Raw genomic sequence first — 19,515 nt, 5'->3', positions numbered from 1 at the left:
TATACTAAATTGCAAATTTGAATTATACCAGTTTTTCCAATAATGTCCTTTTCCAGGAACCAGTACAGGATTTCACATCGGTTTATTAGTTATGTCTTGTTAGTCCAGTCTGACAGATCCTGAGTCTTGCCTTGTGTTTTAAGACTTGGACACTTTTGATGAGTACTGGTCAGTTATTTTGTAGAGTGTCTCTTAGTTTGGGTTTGTCTGATACTTTCTCATGATTAAAATAAAGTTTTTCGTTTTTGGCAAGATTACCACAGAAGAGGTGATCTGGCCCTCTTGGTACATCACATCAGTGGGTTATTTATGTCCATGTGGACTCCTGGATGTTTCTTTTATTCTATGAGTTATAATCCAAACTAATATTATTTATTTGTTTGCTAAAATTGTTCCAGTTTAGGTTTTTGGGAACTCTTTTAGATGATATTTTTATTTTTTAATATTTTAGTTTTTTTAAATAAAATTTTTTTTTAACATTTACTTATTTTTGAGAGATAGAGATAGAGCACAAATGGGAAAGAGGCAGAGAGAAAGAGGGAGACACAGAATCCGAAGCAGACCCCAGGCTCCGAGCTATCATCACAGAGCCCGACGCAGGGCTCAAACTCACCAACCATGGGATCATGATCTGAGCTAAACTCAGACATTTAACCGACTGAGCCACCCAGGGGCCCCTAGATGATTTTTTTTAATGTTTATTTAATTTTTAGAGGGAGAGCCTGCATGCATGGCACAAGCAGGGTAGAGACAGAGAGAGAGGGAGAGGGAATCTACACAAGCCTGACATAGGGCTTGATGTCATGAACCGCCAAAATCATGACTTGAGCTGAAATCAAGAGTCAGATGCTTGACCGACTGAGCCACCCAGGTGCCCCGATCTTCGGAGATTCTTTTAGATTGGTTTCTGTTACCTCTGGGAAAGCCCCCATCCTTTTTCAAGTATGTTCATACTTTTTGGCACTGCAAGATGTTCCAGGCTCACCTTGTATTTTCCCAACCCCAACCCTGGATTCAACCTGAAGAAACCAGGAGGAGTGATATCAGAGAACATATTTAGAAGCCAAGATCTGGGCACTAGGTGTACTCATTGCTACTTTTTATCTGTGCTTCTAGACCCTCTTAGCTAGGACACACATACACACACACACACACACACACACACACACACTTCTATTTATTTCTATATGTATCTATATTTGAAAATCCTTGACTTCATTACCAATTCTCTGATTCCAATCCAGCACATCTTTTTCTTATTTTCTTATTTATACCATCTTTCCCCAACACTGAGAAACCTGGCTTTCGTGTACACTATACTTATTTATTTGTTCAGTTCTAGTGTACACATAAAGTAGTTTAGGAATTGCTAAGAATTCTGAAGTGGATTTACTAGAGTATGTTTCTTTATATTCTTTTTACCTTTAACCCTGCAGTGTCCAATGAAAATACCTTTTTCTGGAGTTATTTAGGTGGGTTATTTTCTTCCGCATTTTCTTATGTGGTGGTGTTATTTGTTTGTAATATCATTAGATTGATTCATTACTGTTTGTATTCCACTTGAGGGTCCCTCCATATTCTGGCTGATTTTATTTGTTTTTTTTGGTATCTGAAACTTACTATAGTTTTTTTTTTTTCATTTTTTTAATGTTTTATTTATTTCTAGGAGAGAGAGACAGTGTGAGCAGGGGAGGGTCAGAGAGAGAGGGAGTGACAGACTGAAACAGGCTCCAGGCTCTGAGCTGGCAGTCAGCACAGAGCCCGACGCGGGGCTTGATCCCATGAACCATGAGATCATGACCTGAGCTGAAGTCGGAAGCTTAACTGACTGAGCCACCCAGGCATCCCTGAAACCTAATGTAGTTCTAACAGCCCAAACTACATAAAAAGGCGTTTACTCAAAGGAGTGTTGCTCCCTTCTCAGTCCTGCCACCCTATTCCGAAATCCCCCTTTTTCCTACCCCTCTTCCCACCCGTCTATCTACTTTAGATAACAAATCTCTTTAGTTACTAGCTTACTTTCCTTATTTCTTTAGTACAAATGACCATGTATGTCTATATTTTCTTTTCTCTTTTTATTGTTTTCAAAGAGAGAGCTCATGTATGTGAGCAGGGGACAGACAGGGAGAGGGAGAGGGAGAATCTTATGCAGGATCTGTGCTCAGTGCAGAACCCAACATGGGACTTGATCTCATGACCCTGAGATCATGACCTGAGCTGAAATCAAGAGTCGGATGCTTAACCAACTAAGCCACCCAGGCTCCCCTTTGTCTTTATTTTCTTATGATACTTCTTTCTTATGTGAAGTGTAGAAAGGTAGCATACCATAGGGCATACCATAGGTATTTTTTGAGCCACTTTTTCTCTTAACAGTATATACTGGAAATTAATACAAATCAGTCCTAGTGATCTTCTTTTTTTATATAACTATATAGTACTCTACTATGTGGATGTACCATAGTTTAATAAACACCTACTTAAGAGCATTTTGACTGTTTCCAGTAATTTTTAGTTATAAGTATTAGTATAGTGATTACCTAGTGGCATGTGTATTTTTTAATTATTTTAGAAGTGGGATTTCTGCATCCACAGTTAAGTGCATATGTAATTTTGTTAAGTATCACCAAGCTTCCCTGCAGAAAACTTTACTACTTGTGGTTTCAACAGCAGTGTATGACATTACCTGTTTTCCCATAGCTGTGCCAACAAAATATGCTGGCATATTTAAAAATAATTTTTTTACCAGTCTGATAGGAGATAAATGGTATATTGGTGGTATTTTAATTTTCATTTAAAAAATAATGAATGAGTTGGATCACTTCTTCATGTTGAGATTTATTTTGATATCTTTGTGAATTGTAAGTTTACATCTCACATTTTTCTGCTAGAGTCTCAGGTCCTTTGCCTTTCACTTTTAAGTGTTCTTCTACATTAGTGAAGTTAGCTCTTTGTAGTATATGTTGTACGTATTTTCTTCCAGCTGGTCAGTTGTCTTTTGACTTTGATATTTTTTGCTATTCAAAAATTTTTTATTTTATGTAGTCAAATTTATGGATTTTTTTCCTTAGAATTACGTTTTAACTGGCATTTTACAAATATCATTCAAGTAATATTTACTAAGCTTATCAAGTACCAAACAAGTACTTGACACTTCATATCAAGTTAAAATTAAGTAATATGGGGAAAATTGCAAATAAGCCAAGTTTTAAAGAAGAGATATATGGTTGGAAAAATTATACTGTACATATAAAATAAAATGCTATGTAACAATTAAAACTTGTTTTTAAGAATATGTAGTGAAATGGAAAAATACTCATGATGGGGCGCCTCTGTGGCTCAGTCGGTTAAGCATCCGACTTCGGCTCAGGTCATGATCTCACGGTTCGTGGGTTCGAGCCCCACATCAGGCTCTGTGCTGACAGCTAGCTCAGAGCCTGGAGCCTGCTTCTGATTCTGTATCTCCCTCTCTCTCTCTGACCCTCCTCTGCTCACGCTGCCTCTCTCTCTCTCTCTCTCTCAGAAATAAATAACACATTAAAAAATAAATTTAAAAAAAGATACAATGTATCTATAGGGGAAAAAAAAGAAAAATACTCATGATATAATGTTAAGTTTTAATTTTTATTTTAATGTGTGTTTATTTTTGTGAGAGAGAGAGAAGGGCACGAGCCTGAGCAGGGGAGGTGCAGAGAGAGGGAGACACAGAATCCAAAGCAGGCTCCAGGCTCTGAGTTGTCAGCACAGAGCTCGATGCGGGGCTCAAACTCATAGACTGCAAGATCATGACCTAAGCCACAGTCAGACACTTAGCTGACTGAGCCACCCAGGTGCCCCTACAGTTAGATTTTAAAAAGCCGCCTCCAAACTACCTTTGGTATGGTGCAATTTTTCAGAGAAAAAGTATAAATGGAAATACTGTAAAATCTGGTTATCTCTAGGTATTAAACTATGTATGAGTTTTATTTTCTTCATATTTGGCATAACTTTGAGCAGTTAACTAACCTCTCTGTGCCTCAATTTCCTCATCTTTCATATGGGCATAATATGTAATCTCTATCTTCTATGTGTTTTTGGTATGGTAAGGATTTTATAAGGTAATGCACTTGAAACAATGCCTGGCCTATAATAAGCTTTCTCCTAGCTAATATTTATTATTACTTTCCTCTGCTTTAGCCACAGGTTATTGTTCTTACAAGAAGTGTTTTTTAATATTGCTTTCCATAATAAATGTAAAGGACATGTGTTTATATGCGATGTTTGAAAGTAATAAATGCTCATTGTAGAAAATTTTAAAAATATATAACAGCATAAAGAAAAGAAGGACTACCAAATATATAATGTGATTGTAAATGGCAGCTTATGAACTCTTCATTTGCCAGGGATCATGGCTATATTTTAATTCTCTTTTTAACATTTATTTTACTTTTGTGAGAGAGACAGCATGAGCAGGGGAGGGGCAGAGAGAGAGGGAGACACAGAATTCAAAGTAGGCTCCAGGCTCCAAGCAGTCAGCACAGAGGCTGATACAGGGCTCGAACTCATAAACCATGAGATCATAACCTGAGCTAAAGTCAGACTCTAAACCTACTGAGTCACCCGGGTACCCCTTAACTATATTTTATTTATTTATTTATTTTTAATTTTTATTTATTTCTAGGAGAGAGAGAGACAGCGTGAGCAGGGGAGGGTCAGAGAGAGAGGGAGTCACAGACTGAAACAGGCACCAGGCTCTGAGCCTGGCAGTCAGCACAGAGCCCGACGCGGGGCCCGAACCCATGAACCACGAGATCATGACCTAAGCGAAAGTCGGACGCATAACCGACTAAGCCACCCAGGCGCCCCGCCCCCCCAACTATATTTTAAAACTTGAAGTGAACAAATGATATGTTTCAAATTTTTAGATATTCTGAATATTTCCTTTGTATCAAGTTCAAGAGGAATCAGCATGTTGTTTACCTTTTTAAAAAAAATTGCCTACATATAAATAACATGACTTAAAAATCTGGTTTACAGCCTTATCAAGATGAGATCTGAAAATACAAACCAGAATGCTGCTTGAGTCTTATCCCTTTCTTTCAAAATTACTGCACTTCAAATATATGTTAAAGGTGTCTTGATAACTGACACATTATTTATACATCCTTTCAAGCAGTTCTTCTCCAATTGTGAGAAAAGAACCCGACTCGCCTGTATTCTTTCGGAATTCCATGCCAGCAGAGAGTATCAGCATGTGCTTACAGAGTGGACCAACAGAGGGTGCTAGTAACAACTCTGTAACATCAGGGGAACCAAAAATTGAGCAAGCAATGCAACCCTTGCCTCCTCAACCATCTGATAAGCAGAAAATATACCAGGATTTATTGGTAAGAAATGTAATGCATTGCATTTTTTCTAAGATGATTATTTAGTTTAGAGTAGACTAGTTAAGCCTCCCCTATCTTTAAACTGATTGCGACTTTGATATAAAAAGATTTTCCCCAAATTAATGATAAATAATTTCTTTCTTTTAGCTTTTCATGATTATGATAACCTAAATTCAGTAATTTACTACAAGCATGCCAGTCATCAGATACTTAGACAGCCGGAGGAAGTGGGGGAAGCCCTGATTTTAAAACAGAAGTGTTGATATTATGCCAGATTCAAACTAAATACCAGAAAAAACAAGCAACAGTTTGAAGGAAGTTTGAAAGCTGAAAAGTAGGAGAATATTTATGATAAAATATACTGAGTTCAGGAATGCAGATTTTTATAGAATACTTAGCTTAGTCTGAGAAAGTGAACTAAGTAAAGGCAAGAATATAAAGATGAATATGATAGTCTCTGCTCTTCAGAATCTAGGGAAAATAGCACATGGATACTAGCAGCAAACAATTATAGGATAGGCTGAGAAGTGCTATAGCAAAGGCAGCATGGACTAAAAAGGGATCATTCTGGTTGGAGGAAATAGTCATCTAGTCACCTTGGAAAAGTTAGAATATAAACGGAGACTTGAAGATTGAATGACCCTGGCTCTCACTTCCATCCAAACTGTAGACTTTGGAACACTTGATTTCTCCATACTTCATAGGGCCCTAAGTACTCATCAATGAACACGTAATTTTTATTTGCCTGCTGGGTCCTATACTGGTGCTGGCAGCTGTGCGCTCAGGGAATAAAATGCGCTCTAATGTCAGGAAGGCAGAGATGGTATCACAGGTCATTCTCATTCAGAGGGAGAAAGGAGAGAAGTCAGATTCTGAACATAAAGATCTAATTTATAACTCTGAAACATTACCATTTTCCTTTCTTGAGAGAGAGGGCACAAGTGAGCAAGGGGCATAGAGAGGAGGAGAGAGTGAGAAGCAGGGCTTGAGCTCACCTGATGCAGGACTTGAACTCACCAACTGTGAGATCATGACCTGAGCCAAAGTCGGATGCTTAACCAACTGAACTACCCAGACGCCCAAAACATTACCATTTTTCAAATGAAAGCATGATTTAAAGTTTTTGTTTATAGCTACTATAAACCCTTGAAAATACTTGAAATATTACTGAAATGATTTTAAATTTGGTTATAAAATGAACAAGTTCTGAACAGATGTTCTAAATTTCCTCTAGGGTCTGATGAAATCATTTGTTAAGATGGGTTTCCTTTATAAAAACCCCATAGTATAAAAAATGTCCAAATATACTTGATTCTTTATAGAATTTGGCAAGATATTATTTCACTTTTCCCTGGCTTTGCTTAATGCTGCTATTTACATTTTTGTTTCCTAAGATTGTTAATAGTGATTTTTCAAATACTTTTTTTTCATCAGAGTCAAGTGAACCACCTACTGAATAAGTCCTCCAAAGAAACTGAGCAGCCATCTACAAAAGCAGTAATTATCAGCCATGAATGCACCAGAACACAAAATGTTTACCATACAAAGAAAAAAAAACGTGATTCAGGGCCGGCAGACAAAGATTGTGTTCTTAATGCAACCCTTAAACAACTAAGAAACCTTGGAGTAAAAATCGATTCTCCCACTAAAGTGAATAAAAATGCACATAAAGTGGATCATGCCAGGTAAATTTAAAATTTGTTTTAAAAGATCAAAAAAACTGTAGATGTATTGCAGCAATCTCATGAGAAAAGGTATAAGCTCGCCACTCCATTCAATTGATTCATAATGGATTCAGGGCCTACTATGTGTGTGATGACTAAGAGATCATCTCTACCCTTTAGATTCTTCATTTCAGTGGGAGAGTAGGTTTTATAGACATAAATCCCTCCCGGGGCAAGGTGCCAACAACATGCTCTCGAAGTCTCCGAGAAAGAAATAGGCTCTACTCATTGCTGATGTCTAGAAAGTCTTCCTGGAGGTGATAGGGTCTGCAACAGCTATTGGACCTTCGGTTATGCAGTTGTGCCAGCTAAAAGGCAAAAACATTTCTCTCCCTAGAAATGGGTTTTCAACAGTCTAGTCATACAAACCTAACTTACTGCTTACTAATTACAACTGACCATGTTCTTCTGTTCAGATTCCTCTCCATCAAAGATGACCTTTAATCACATAGTTTTTTTTAAAAGGATAAAACCTGAAAATTATATTATTAAGGTTAGCATGTTTTCTGTTAATTATTTTTGTTTTCTAGTTGCAAAAGTTGTATGGTCTCGTGTTTTAAGAAAATATTAAGATAATATTAAATAACACACAAGAATATTAGATAAAATGCAAAAGCTCCCACTCCCCAAATTCCTTAGTTTGTCTCCTCCAAGGTTTCTTCTCTTAACTGTTTCTTTTGTGTTCTGTAGAAATGTGCCTGTTCAAGTGTATTTGTGTGTCAAGAGTGTTGCAATCTATTTTTGTTTTGTTGGCTCAACATTATGTCTTAGATACTTTTCTTTATAGGTATGTGTAGTTCTTTCTCATGCATTTAAACAGCTGCATAATATTCTGTTATACACATCTAATATAGTGAACCTGTCCTCTGTTAATGGACCTTTAAGCTAAATCTCTTATTTCTTATCTCAAACAATGTTAAGTAAACATCTTTCTATAGAAGCTTGTTGATCTGTCTTTGTAGGATCAACTCTTAGAGGTAGGCAGGATGAAAGGGTATGTGCATTTAAAGTTGTGGGAGTCATTACACTTGCCCACCAAATTGGTTGTGCCAGTTTATATTCCTACCGATAGTATAAGAGAGTAAGGCTAGCATTTTTGAAGGTTTTATCTCAGTACTGTAAGGCAGGCTGTATAATGTCTATTGGAATATACAAATTATCCTATCTGTGTGGAACACTATGTGTTTTGGTATGGTGCCTTTAGGGGGTAGTTTTTAGGTAATTATTTCTTCATAGTAGTTACCTAATTTTAATGCCTTTCCAGGAAAACAATGGAATTAATAAATTTGCAGTATATAATGAACTTGATTCGTTTTTTTAGATGCTTAGAATGAAATAGAAAGTAGAGCCTTTTTGATTTATCATTATGGAGTAGTCATTGTTTTTATCAAGATTGTTCTGTTCTTTATTTAACAATTTACATTATAAGTCTCTACTATGAAAATTATATAAACTCAGGGTTCACAGTTAGAAAATAAAGAGAATGTCATTTGAACTAAAAACATCCAAGGAAAATTAGCTTTTTAAGAAACAGTTGCAGGGGTACCTGTGTGGCTCAGCCGGTTGAGCATCTGACTCTTGATTTCAGCTCAGGTCATGATCCCAGGGTTTTGTGTCAGGCTCCACACTTAGCATGGAGACTGCTTTAGATTCTCTCCCTGTCTTTCTGTCCCTCCCCTGCTTGCACTCATTCAGTCTCTTTCTCAAAAAATAAAAATTAAATTAAAAAAAGAAACAGTTGCAGTTTTACTCTATATACAATTTTAACATTTTTCTTTATGCATTTTAATATTATGAGCTATACCCATTTTTAAAACTTGATTACATGAGTTGAAAAACTCATAGATACACATTCATAGATAGGATTTTAATTTCACATAAGATCATTTTCTCAAGGAAGTGAAAGCCAAAATGAAAAAAAAATTTTTTTAATGTTTTTTTACTTATTTCTGAGAGAGAGAGAGACAGCATGAACAGGGGAGGGTCAGAGAGAGAGGGAGATACAGAATCTGAAACAGGCTCTAGGCTCTGAGCTAGCTGTCAGCACAGAGCCCGATGCAGGGCTCGAACCCATGAACTGTGAGCTCATGACCTGAGCCGAAGTCGGACGCTTAACTGACTGAGCCACCCAGGCGCCCCTGAAAAAAAATTGCTTTTCAATTCAAAGCAATATGTTAAATTAAGTATTTTAACTTTTTTAATGTTTATTTATTTTTGAGAGAGAGAGAGCATGAACAGGAAAGGACAGAGAGAGGGAGACACAGAATCTGAAGCAGGCTCCAGGCTTTGAGCTGTCAGCACAGAGCCCAATGAGGGGCTCGAACTCATGAACCGTGAGATCATAACCTGAGCCGAAGTCGGACACTTAACTGACTGACCAGGTGCCCCAACATAGCTATATCTTTATATGAAAAAAAATTTTTAGGTTTTAGTATATGGTATAAGTTATATAAAATATTGTAGAGCTTTGGAAATAGAACTTGATATTTGTTTTGTTTTCATTGCCAAAGTAATATAAATTTATTTTGTAAAATGTAGAAAAACTATATTCCTACCAATCAAATTCATTTATTATTAAAACTTTGCTTTTTTATTTCCTTTTCTTTTTCTAAAATAATTTTTTTTAATTTTGGATAATTTTTAAAAATATTTTTTATATGTTATTTAGTTTTGAGACAGAAAGTGTAAACTGTGGAGGGGCAGAGAGGGGGGGAGATAGAGAATCCAAACTGGGCTCCACGCTGTCAGCACAGAGCCTGATACAGGGCCTGAACCCATGAACTATGAGATCATGACCTAAGCCAAAGTCGGATGCTCAACCAACTGAGGTACCCTCTAAACTAATTTTTCCCCTCTAAAATAATTTTTAACAGCAACTATTTATTGAGCATTTATAGTGTTTGAGGAACTGTGCTGAATTTTTATGCAATATTTTTCACTTAATCCTTAGTAATCTGTATGGTAGACACTATTATTATTCCTGTTTTATAGATAAGGAAATTAAGTACCAGTTTGATCAAGGCCCCCATACCTTTGGTTTTAAACGTACTCTCTCTAATTCCAAAGTCCATAGTTTGTTTTTTATTTAGTTTTGTTACTGTTTTGCTCTGTTGCTTATCTAATTTTTTGGTGGGGTCTGATGGTGGTGTATAGTTTGCTACTTTGTTTTTTGATTGGAGTGTTGTGTCTACCCAAAAACAAAAAACAAAAACCGACAAACATTTTTTGGCTTTACACTGGGAAATAAGCATGTTTTCCAAATTGTTGTAACCCTTACTAAGCATCATTTTAAATGGGGGTATCATAATCCAGTAAGTGGGATATAGCATTTGTTTACCTAACACTTGTCAGAATGGAAAAGAACTTATCAAGTTGTTTTCAATTTCTATTTTATTTTTTAAATTTTGTTTGTTTCTTTTTATTTTTAAAAATAAATTTTTAGGGGCGCCTGGGTGGCTTAGTCGGTTAAGCGTCCGACTTTCGCTTAGGTCATGATCTCACGGTTTGTGGGTTCGAGCCCCGCGTCNGCTAGCTGTCAGCACAGAGCCCAAAGTGGGGCTCGAACCCATGAACCGTGAGATCATGACCTGATCCGAAGTCGGACACTTAACTGACTGAGCCACCCAGATGCCCCTGTTTAATTGTTTTTTGAAAGATTTTTATTTGGGGGGTGCCTGGATGGCTCAGTTGGTTGAGTGTCCAACTTTGGCTCAGGTTATGATCTTGCACTTCGTAGGTTTGAGCCCCATGTCAGGCTCTCTGCTGTCAGCACAGAGCCCACTTAAGATCCTCTATTCTCCCCTCTCTCTACCTCTCCCCTGCTTGTGCTCTCTCTCTCAAAAATAAACATTTAATGAAAAAAAAAAAGCTTTTTAAGTAACCTTGACACCTGATGTGGGGCTTGAACTTACAAAAATTGACATGCTCTTCTGACTAGCCAGTCAAGCACCCCAATTTCTTACCATTTTATTTATTTTTTTAATATTTATTTAATTTTGAGAGAGAGAGATCGCAGGTAGGGGCAGACGGAGACAGAGGACCCTAAGCAAGCTCCACACTGACAGAAGAGAGCCTGAGAGCCCAATACAGGTCTCGAACTCATGAACAGTGAGACCATGACCTGAGTCAAAGTCAGGCGCTTAACTGACTGAGCCACTCAGACACTCCTTTTGAAATGTCGCTATGATGAACATCTTTTTGCAAAGATGTTTTTGGATTTTTTTTTAGTTTTAGGATTATTTCCTTGGAGTCTCAGAAATGGAAAGACTAAGTCAAAAGGGCAGGAAAATTTTAAAGCTGTTGTGACATTGCTTTCTGGAAGAGTGAGGTTTAATAGTCTTACCAGCTATATGTATTATATTTCACCAATGCTTTCTTTAATTCATTTTACTTCAATAAATACGTATTGAGCTTTTATTTTGAGCCAGCTCTGAGAGACATCCTGGTATACAAGATAACCTGGTGAAGACATCTCTGCCCTTACCAAGCCCATAGTGCAGTGGAGAAGACACACAGATAGTCACCCATGACATGTTCTGTTACCGCCTATGAATAGGAAGGAAACAGATAAAAAACGTACCTAACATTAGCAGTATTTTCATACTATGTTACAATGACCCTGTATTAAAATTGCCCTTTAAAACATGTGTGCTAATTTAGACCAAAAATATATTAAATTATTCTTAATTTATATTTTATTGATTATTAATGGGTTCTGCATATTATTATGATTAAAAATGAAACCACACTGAAACTGTTTCTCCAACACATAGAAATCAGATTTTGTTTGTTGTTAATCTTAGGCTGAAAGAATACTCCAAACATAAGACCTTCTAAAGCCTAGTTAATTAATTCATATTGTTTTTTGTCTTAAACTTTTGTTGTTGTTGTTGTTTAGTGTTTTTATTTTTGGGAGAGAGACAGAGCACAAGCAGGGGAGGGGCAGAGAGAGAGGGAGACACAGAATCTGAAGCAGGCTTCAGGCTCTGAGCTGTCAGCACAGAGCCTGACTTGGGGCTGAAGTCACAAACCATGAGATCATGACCTAAGCCNTAATGGGTTCTGCATATTATTATGATTAAAAATGAAACCACACTGAAACTGTTTCTCCAACACATAGAAATCAGATTTTGTTTGTTGTTAATCTTAGGCTGAAAGAATACTCCAAACATAAGACCTTCTAAAGCCTAGTTAATTAATTCATATTGTTTTTTGTCTTAAACTTTTGTTGTTGTTGTTGTTTAGTGTTTTTATTTTTGGGAGAGAGACAGAGCACAAGCAGGGGAGGGGCAGAGAGAGAGGGAGACACAGAATCTGAAGCAGGCTTCAGGCTCTGAGCTGTCAGCACAGAGCCTGACTTGGGGCTGAAGTCACAAACCATGAGATCATGACCTAAGCCAAAGTCGGACCCTTAACCAACTGAGCCACCCAGGTGCCCCAAACTTATTTTTTTAGTGTAATCTCCTACTACTCTCTACCACCTTCCAGCTTACCCAGTAACTTGCTGTTACTTTTACCTGGGGTACTCTTTTTCACCTTTCTGCCTGCCAGAATCCTCTTATCCTTCAAAGCTGAACTCAGATGGCACCTCCTTTATCAAGCTTTCCTGGACCCTTCACCGGAATATTGATGTTTTTACTCAGACTACCTTGTTACTAATAGATTATATAGCCTATTCTTGTGATAGCTTTGCCAGCAAGATCATGAGTTGTCTATATCTCTGAATCTTCATTGCTTCTACCACACTTGGTGGGCCTTCCATGAGTCATTTGCTAAATTAGTGAAATCCCATCTGTTTGGGTCATTGTTGAAGCATACAGTGAATGCTTTGTTCTTAACACCTCTGTGGTACTTATTGTCAGTATTTTTGGCCTTGTTACCTTTTAACACCTATGAGTAATATAACTGGTATGCTTAAAATTTCATAAGGTAGATGTTTAGAATTTAAGATACATTTTCCTCTAGAAATAGTGTTAAAAATTGTAGTTTGGTAATGCAGGAGAGTACTCTTTATAATTCTTACAATCTACACTGTTCCCCTAGTTTATAAACCACCTGTTCTTTGTCATCGTGCCTATGTGAAAACTCAGTTCATGTTCTAGTTATGGACTTCAGAAGCAGATCTCCCACTAGATGAGTAACTGAGACAAGGGAAGGAAGATTTCCTTTCTGCTTCCAGTTTCAGAACTGCAGAGATTAAGAGAGTCCAAAGGCAGGAAAGCAAAGCAATGAAAGAAAGTGCTAAACAACCCCTAGAAATTGTAGGGAAGATGGAGATTACGGTTTGAGGTCTGGCAACAGCCTCTACAGGCATATTTCCAATTCCTTTCAAACTCAAAACAGATCATAAGCAGTCTCTTTAGTTGCTTCCTTCCTTTCTACTTATTAGTTGAAAACCTAGTATAGGATAAGTAGGAATTTACTAACTGGGATTCAAACAGAACAATAAAGTCAAGCTTAGTTTTCATCTTTAAGTTGGAATAATTTTTGGAATTTGGGGATAAATTTTGGAATAATTGTTGGCCTGTGACTCTCCTACAGAAACGTAAACGAACTCTCACCATCCTTTTGTGACTGTCCATCTAATGAAATGCTAACAGAGTATATTTGTGCTCAAGGCTGTTAGGATTTGATTAGTGGAATGGCCTCCTTTTACTTCTCATCTTTAATTACCCTAGTGTTTATATGCATTGGTTCTGAGTATTATTGATTTGTTTTCAAAGTGGTGTTGTTTCCCCTAACCCCTAATTGAAATTAGCTAGCTGTGCTACTCAATGAAACTTGAAAAACCTTCTAAACTGATATTGACTGGTTTATGGATTTATATAGATTCTTTATATAGATTCTTTAGCCATTCTATAATAAAAGAAGGTGTAATTCAAATTTGATCTACTTTTTCTAAATTTTTAACATTTTAAATTAGAAGTTTTAATTAATATTTAGAGATATTATACTTATATTTTAACATGTACAGGTCTTCTCATTTAATATGCAAATTGGTTATAATTTCGAAGAAATAGGCAAAGAAAGTAGAAAAGATTTTATATGCAAAAGATGTTATCACTATGAACTTTTTCATAAAAGAATAATGTATAGATATATTGGTGTCTCTTCTCGTATTAAGTACCTCAGTACCAAGAAGGTTAAGGGACAATTACAAGGTGGCTTTAAAGACCAGCATTATTGAACCACACTGTTCCATAGTTTGATGATGATATCATTGGTTTAAGAATATTAATGGTTGAAAATAGCTTCTTCAAAATTTCAGATACTTCTCAGAATGAAAATACCTGGTCCTTTGGGCTCTATGGGGGTAGGGATGCAGACAGTGGCTGGCACATATTAAACAACTGTATTTCTTCCTTGGATGATACACAAAATCATAGTGTATTTGATTAGAATATAATGTTTACAACAACAAATAGTACACAAAAGACTCTAATTTTTAGGGAACAGAAAAACTGATAGTTAAATAATAGTGAAGCATAGTGGTTGTAGAGCCCTAGAGAGTAAGGCAGACCTGGGTTCAGCTTTTCAATTCCTAGCTCTTCAGCTTAGGCAGATTAGTAAAAGATCTCTATTCCTTGGTGTTTTCAGCTATAAGATAAAGAGAATAGTACCTCTTTAATTAATAGTACCTCTGTTCTCCTCTCTCTCTGCATCTTTCCCACTTGCGTTCTCTCTCAAAAATAAACATAAAAAAAGGGGCGGTGGCTCAGTTGGTTGAATGACCAATGTCAGCTCAGGTCATGATCTTGGTTCATGAGTTCAAGCCCCATGTTGGGCTTTGTACTGGTAGCACAGAGACTGCTTTGGATTCTCTGGCTTTGTCTGCCCCTCACTCATTCACACATGTATACTCTCTCTCAGATAAATAAACATTGAAAAATTTTAAAAAGAAAAAGGAATGTGAGTTAAATATATGGACTGCCAATAAATGATATAAATGTGAAGTGTTGTAGAGTGGAGAATGAGGTTGGAATATTTAAAAGGCAAGAATCTCTGAGAAAGTCTTTCGTGAGGATTAAATGAGGTACCAAGTGTGTCTGGCACATAATCAGGCATCAGTAAAAATTAGCAGCTATTATTATTGTATTTATGATATAAATGAAAAGGGCAAGTCAGTTGGTTAATATTAATGAGATAATACCAACCACAAGTAACTAGAGGATTCTGTCTGATGAAAGAAAATCAGTGTCGACAGAGACCCATGCAGTAGTCCATATCCAGAGGCTGGTAGATGGTTTTTACTCGTTACAAATAGAGTCTCTTCAGCTATGGACAATTTCATGTTCTGAGCTACTTGCCAAAGCTTGTAAATGTTACATTATCAGATGTTTTCTCTGTTTGATTTTATTTTTGTTTTATTTTACCAAAATTGAATGGCTTTTACATTTGAGAGCATTGTATTTGTTCTTAAAACCATGACTAATGTATAAACTTAGGAGAACTAGTTTGTGTTCCACTTTTAGTCTTTGAATCACCTTCTAGTTTACCATATTTATCCCTTGAATGTATCTGGATCATTAGGACTTAGATGTTTGCGCACTCAGATAAAAAAGCACCATGAAGCTTAAAGCTGGAGACCTTTTGTGTTTTGTGTTTCTTAGAATGGAACACATTTAGAATAACAGCATTTAGTACTCAGTATAAGATCGATGATGGCCCGCTCCATTGTGTCTTTCAGTGTGTTGGCATGCATCAGCCCCGAAGCAGTGATTTCTGGATTAAACTACATGTCATTTGCTAACGCTGGCATGAGTGGCTTAAGCCCCAACGGTGTGGATTTGAGCATGGAGGCAAATGCTATCGCTCTGAAATATTTAAGTGAAAATCAGCTGTCACAGCTATCCCTCAGTCGATCAAACCAAAATAACGGTGACTCGTCTTTTAGTCTTCTACATATTAATACAGACAGAAGCACAGTGGGGCTTAGTTTAATTTCACCAAACAACATGTCATTTGCAACCAAAAAATATATGAAGAGGTACGGTCTCATACAAAGCAGTGACAACAGTGAAGATGAAGAGGAGCCTCCGGACGATTCAGGCAGCAAGAGTGAGCATGTGCTGGGTCAGAACCTTACAGCCATACCTGAGCGACCGGACTGTCAGAAGGGGCCTTCTAGGAGTGCTTGTGAAACAATTAATTGTTATGACTGTGAATCCGTGAGCACCCACACAGGTATGCCAGTACTGAGAAATATTACAAATGAAGTGGTTCCGCCAAAAGCAGTGCAGCAATTGAATGAAAACCCAGCTTTCTTCTTAAAAAACCTTAAACCTGCAGTGAACCTTCGAACTGGAAAGGCAGAGTTTACCCAACATCCTGAGAAAGAAAATGAAAGGAACTCTCCAATTCTTCCCGAAAGTTTGAACCCTGAAACTTTAAAGCAGATGAGCAGTATGAACTCAGTAGGCACCTTCTTAGATGTAAAGCGGCTCAGACAGTTACCAAAATTATTTTGAACCTTAAACTCACCACCTTCCTGATGTAAGGATGGGGTGTCTCCCGAAGAGACTTAGGGAAGCCAGAGCCGTTGGGTGGCTCGGGGATTCCTAAGCACCCCGGGGGCCGGTCTGTTTCTTGGTAGCAGCTGATTGCAAAGAGCTGAACAGGTGACCTGATGGTCCGTGAGGTGGCCGCTAGTGGAAGGTGAAGTTCTCTGTTCTGTGACCATTCAGCATTGCTGTGACTTGTAAAAAAAATTCCTGAGACCAGTCATTTAAACAAATTTACGCGCACAGGTACTGTCCAGCTCTAAATCTGAACTGCTTTTTGTGAAAACTAAGTCCACTTTCCTAGCGTGTTGCGGCTCTGCGTCTACCCAGTATCACCTAAAAGAACATAAGATATGTTCACCCAAAAGAACAAAAGAACATGACCCTGACTCAATGAGCTAAATCAGCCCTTACTAAATTGAAGGGGAAAAGTTTATTTTTAAAAATAACTTGAAGATCTTTTATACAGTGAGTATATATGTTTTCTTAATTAAGATGCGTATTTGTTGAATTTTGGAAGTAAAACTTTTGCAGTCTGGTGGGTTGATGTTAATGTAACATTTTCAGCATTATAGCACTAACTATCACAAAACAAGAAAATTACTGAGTATGAGTGTGTTTTACAAACTTTGAGTATTTCAGGTGTTTTAATATTTTTTAATTAGAACTTAATAAAAATGTCCAGATTTACTGTTTTCCTTTGTACTCTGCTATAGCATATCCTTCCTTCTCCACTTATTTAAAAAAAAAACTTTTTAGACTCCCCAAAAATTATAAAAATAATAACAGAGTTCTGGTGTACCCTTTACCCAGTGACCCTCAATGATAATATCTCAACATAACCATAGGAAATGATCAAAACCAAGAAATTGACATTGGGTACAATATTTGTAAGTAAACCACAGACCTTTCAGGTTGCACAGGTTTCTACATGCTCTCATTTATTTACTTTTTGGTGTATAACTATGAAATGTCACTTGTTACAGATTTGATTAAGCACCACCACAATCAGCAGGCAGAGCTGATTCAGCACAGCAGAGAAGCTGCATAGCGCTATGCTTTTAAAACACACCCGCCCCCAGCCCAAATCCCTGACAGCCAGCTCTCTGCTTTCCGTCACCACAATGTTGTCATTTTGAGGATGTTAACATAAATGGCATCACGGTGTGTAACTTTATGAAATTAGTTTTCACATAGCTTACTGTCCTTGAGATCCAACCAAGTTGTTCGGGTCCCTTCCTTTTTTCTCCCACCTTCTTAAAAATTAAGCTTAAATTTTTTATTTCTAAATCTAAAAGGAAAAAGTCCTCATTCACTTGAGAGATCAAGCTCTTAGGTTGAAGTTAACTTAGATGTCATTGCCTTCTATCAAAGTTGGATACAGAAGCTGGAAAGAGGGGGCTTTGCATCTCTAAATACTTTCCAGCTCATTGGGGGGCTTCTGAGGTAACGATCTGATAAAAGCAGTTTAGTTAGTTAGCAAGCCTGAGCAGACAGCCTGGTGGCGCTCTGCCTTCCCCCCACCCCCCCAGAACCAGGGCCAGTCAGTGCCTGTTTCCCAGCAGTGCTGCTCTTTTGGGTTAAAATTAAGATGTAGAAATGGCAATAACGGTTCTGCATTTCCCTTTGTTTCTATAGGCTACATTTGAGACTTTAGTTATTTTAATAAACAGCATAAAAACCCACTTAAAGGCTTCACTGGAGTGAACTTTTAAGAAACGGAATTGTCCATGCTACTTCGAGTGTGCTCTGTTTAACGTTAGTCCACAGTGTCTCACCCAAGGAGTGAGTGGGTATAATTTATATTGCACATTATTGAAAAAAACTGAGAGAATGCTAGTGAATTAACTGACAGCCTCATTAACTATGCCATTATCACTGGGAAGCCTGTAATTTTCACACCAAACAAGAAGCTCTCTGTCTGAACAATAAAAACTGAACCTGAGGCTTTTTAGGCAAAATCTAATTCCATCCCCTCTGTTACCACATCTAATTTAAGGCCTCTGATAAGACACTTAAGCAGTTTTGGAGACTGAATTTAGACTGCAGATTAATTCAACCAAACATCTCTGTGGAACGCCTGTCTGGAGAAGAGGGACCATCACCGAAGCCGCCTCTGAAAGTTGACTCAGAACATTTTACTGTGGGCAGTTATTTGATAAGTTAGTTGCTACGGTAGCTTTCAGGCAGCTTTGGGGACAGCATGAGCACTGGGAAAATTGGGTTAAAAGACTGGATACGATTGCCTCTCAAGTGACATTTGTCTGAAGTTCTCCCTTTCATCCAGTCCCACCGCATACCATTTATAGGCACATGGGCGCTTCTTCAAATGGAATAGGAGCTTCCATTACACAGCTTCCAGGAAACACATCTACTCATCGAGGTCCTGGCCAGTTGGCACCCCCACCTCCACCAAATGTCCCTCTCTCAGCCTCTTGCTGACTAGTTAGTCTATGCTCACTTGTCCTTTGCCTTACCTTACCGTGCTAAGCTGGACAAAGTGGATCCAGACACGTTAGACCTAAACCTTGCCTCAGCCAGCTACAGAGACTAAGGAAAACAGATGGACCCTGGAAACAGGCCACAGTATGAGACAGATGAAAAGTCAAAAAGGAGTGATCCAGACTGTAAGGGGCTGCAGAAGCATAACCCTGACCGCTTCCATCATTTTAGGATTTCCCATGTGCTCGGAGGGTGCGAGGCAGGCCCTTCCCATGCAGCAGTTCGTTGAAGCCTCACTGCTGACCCAAACTGGTGACTGCCATTCTCTTAGATGAGGAGACAGCCTGAGGGGAATAATGTACCCAAGCAAATTGCTAGCAGAGGTGCAAGCTCAAGTAGAATTCCAGAGCCCAAGCTCTTCCTAAGCCACTGAGAAGTTCCGGAAGAGCTTCCTACAACAGACATCTTGAGCTGAATGGATGATTC

General features: G+C 37.8%; 1 protein-coding gene across 4 annotated transcripts in view; it reads left to right on the top strand.

Moving 5' to 3' along the window:
• The window catches only part of STIL (STIL centriolar assembly protein), a 66,254-nt gene extending 49,319 nt beyond the window's left edge, over nucleotides 1-16,935 (top strand). For 2 of the 4 annotated variants that reach the window (XM_077779800.1, XM_077779798.1), the window contains exons 16-18: nucleotides 5,150-5,363; nucleotides 6,798-7,048; nucleotides 15,774-16,935. In XM_077779800.1, the coding sequence (XP_077635926.1) occupies nucleotides 5,150-5,363; nucleotides 6,798-7,048; nucleotides 15,774-16,554 (1,246 nt within the window). In that variant the 3' untranslated portion in view covers nucleotides 16,555-16,935. The remainder of the gene's footprint in view (nucleotides 1-5,149; nucleotides 5,364-6,797; nucleotides 7,049-15,773) is intronic. The other 2 variants (XM_077779799.1, XM_077779801.1) reach the window with 2 other exon arrangements.
• Nucleotides 16,936-19,515: the final 2,580 nt, after the last annotated feature.

Source organism: Crocuta crocuta, unplaced genomic scaffold, assembly GCF_008692635.1.
Source record: "Crocuta crocuta isolate KB4526 unplaced genomic scaffold, BGI_CrCroc_1.0 scaffold168, whole genome shotgun sequence".
NCBI lineage: Eukaryota > Metazoa > Chordata > Mammalia > Carnivora > Hyaenidae > Crocuta > Crocuta crocuta.
This window is presented reverse-complemented; position numbering and strand designations above follow the sequence as displayed.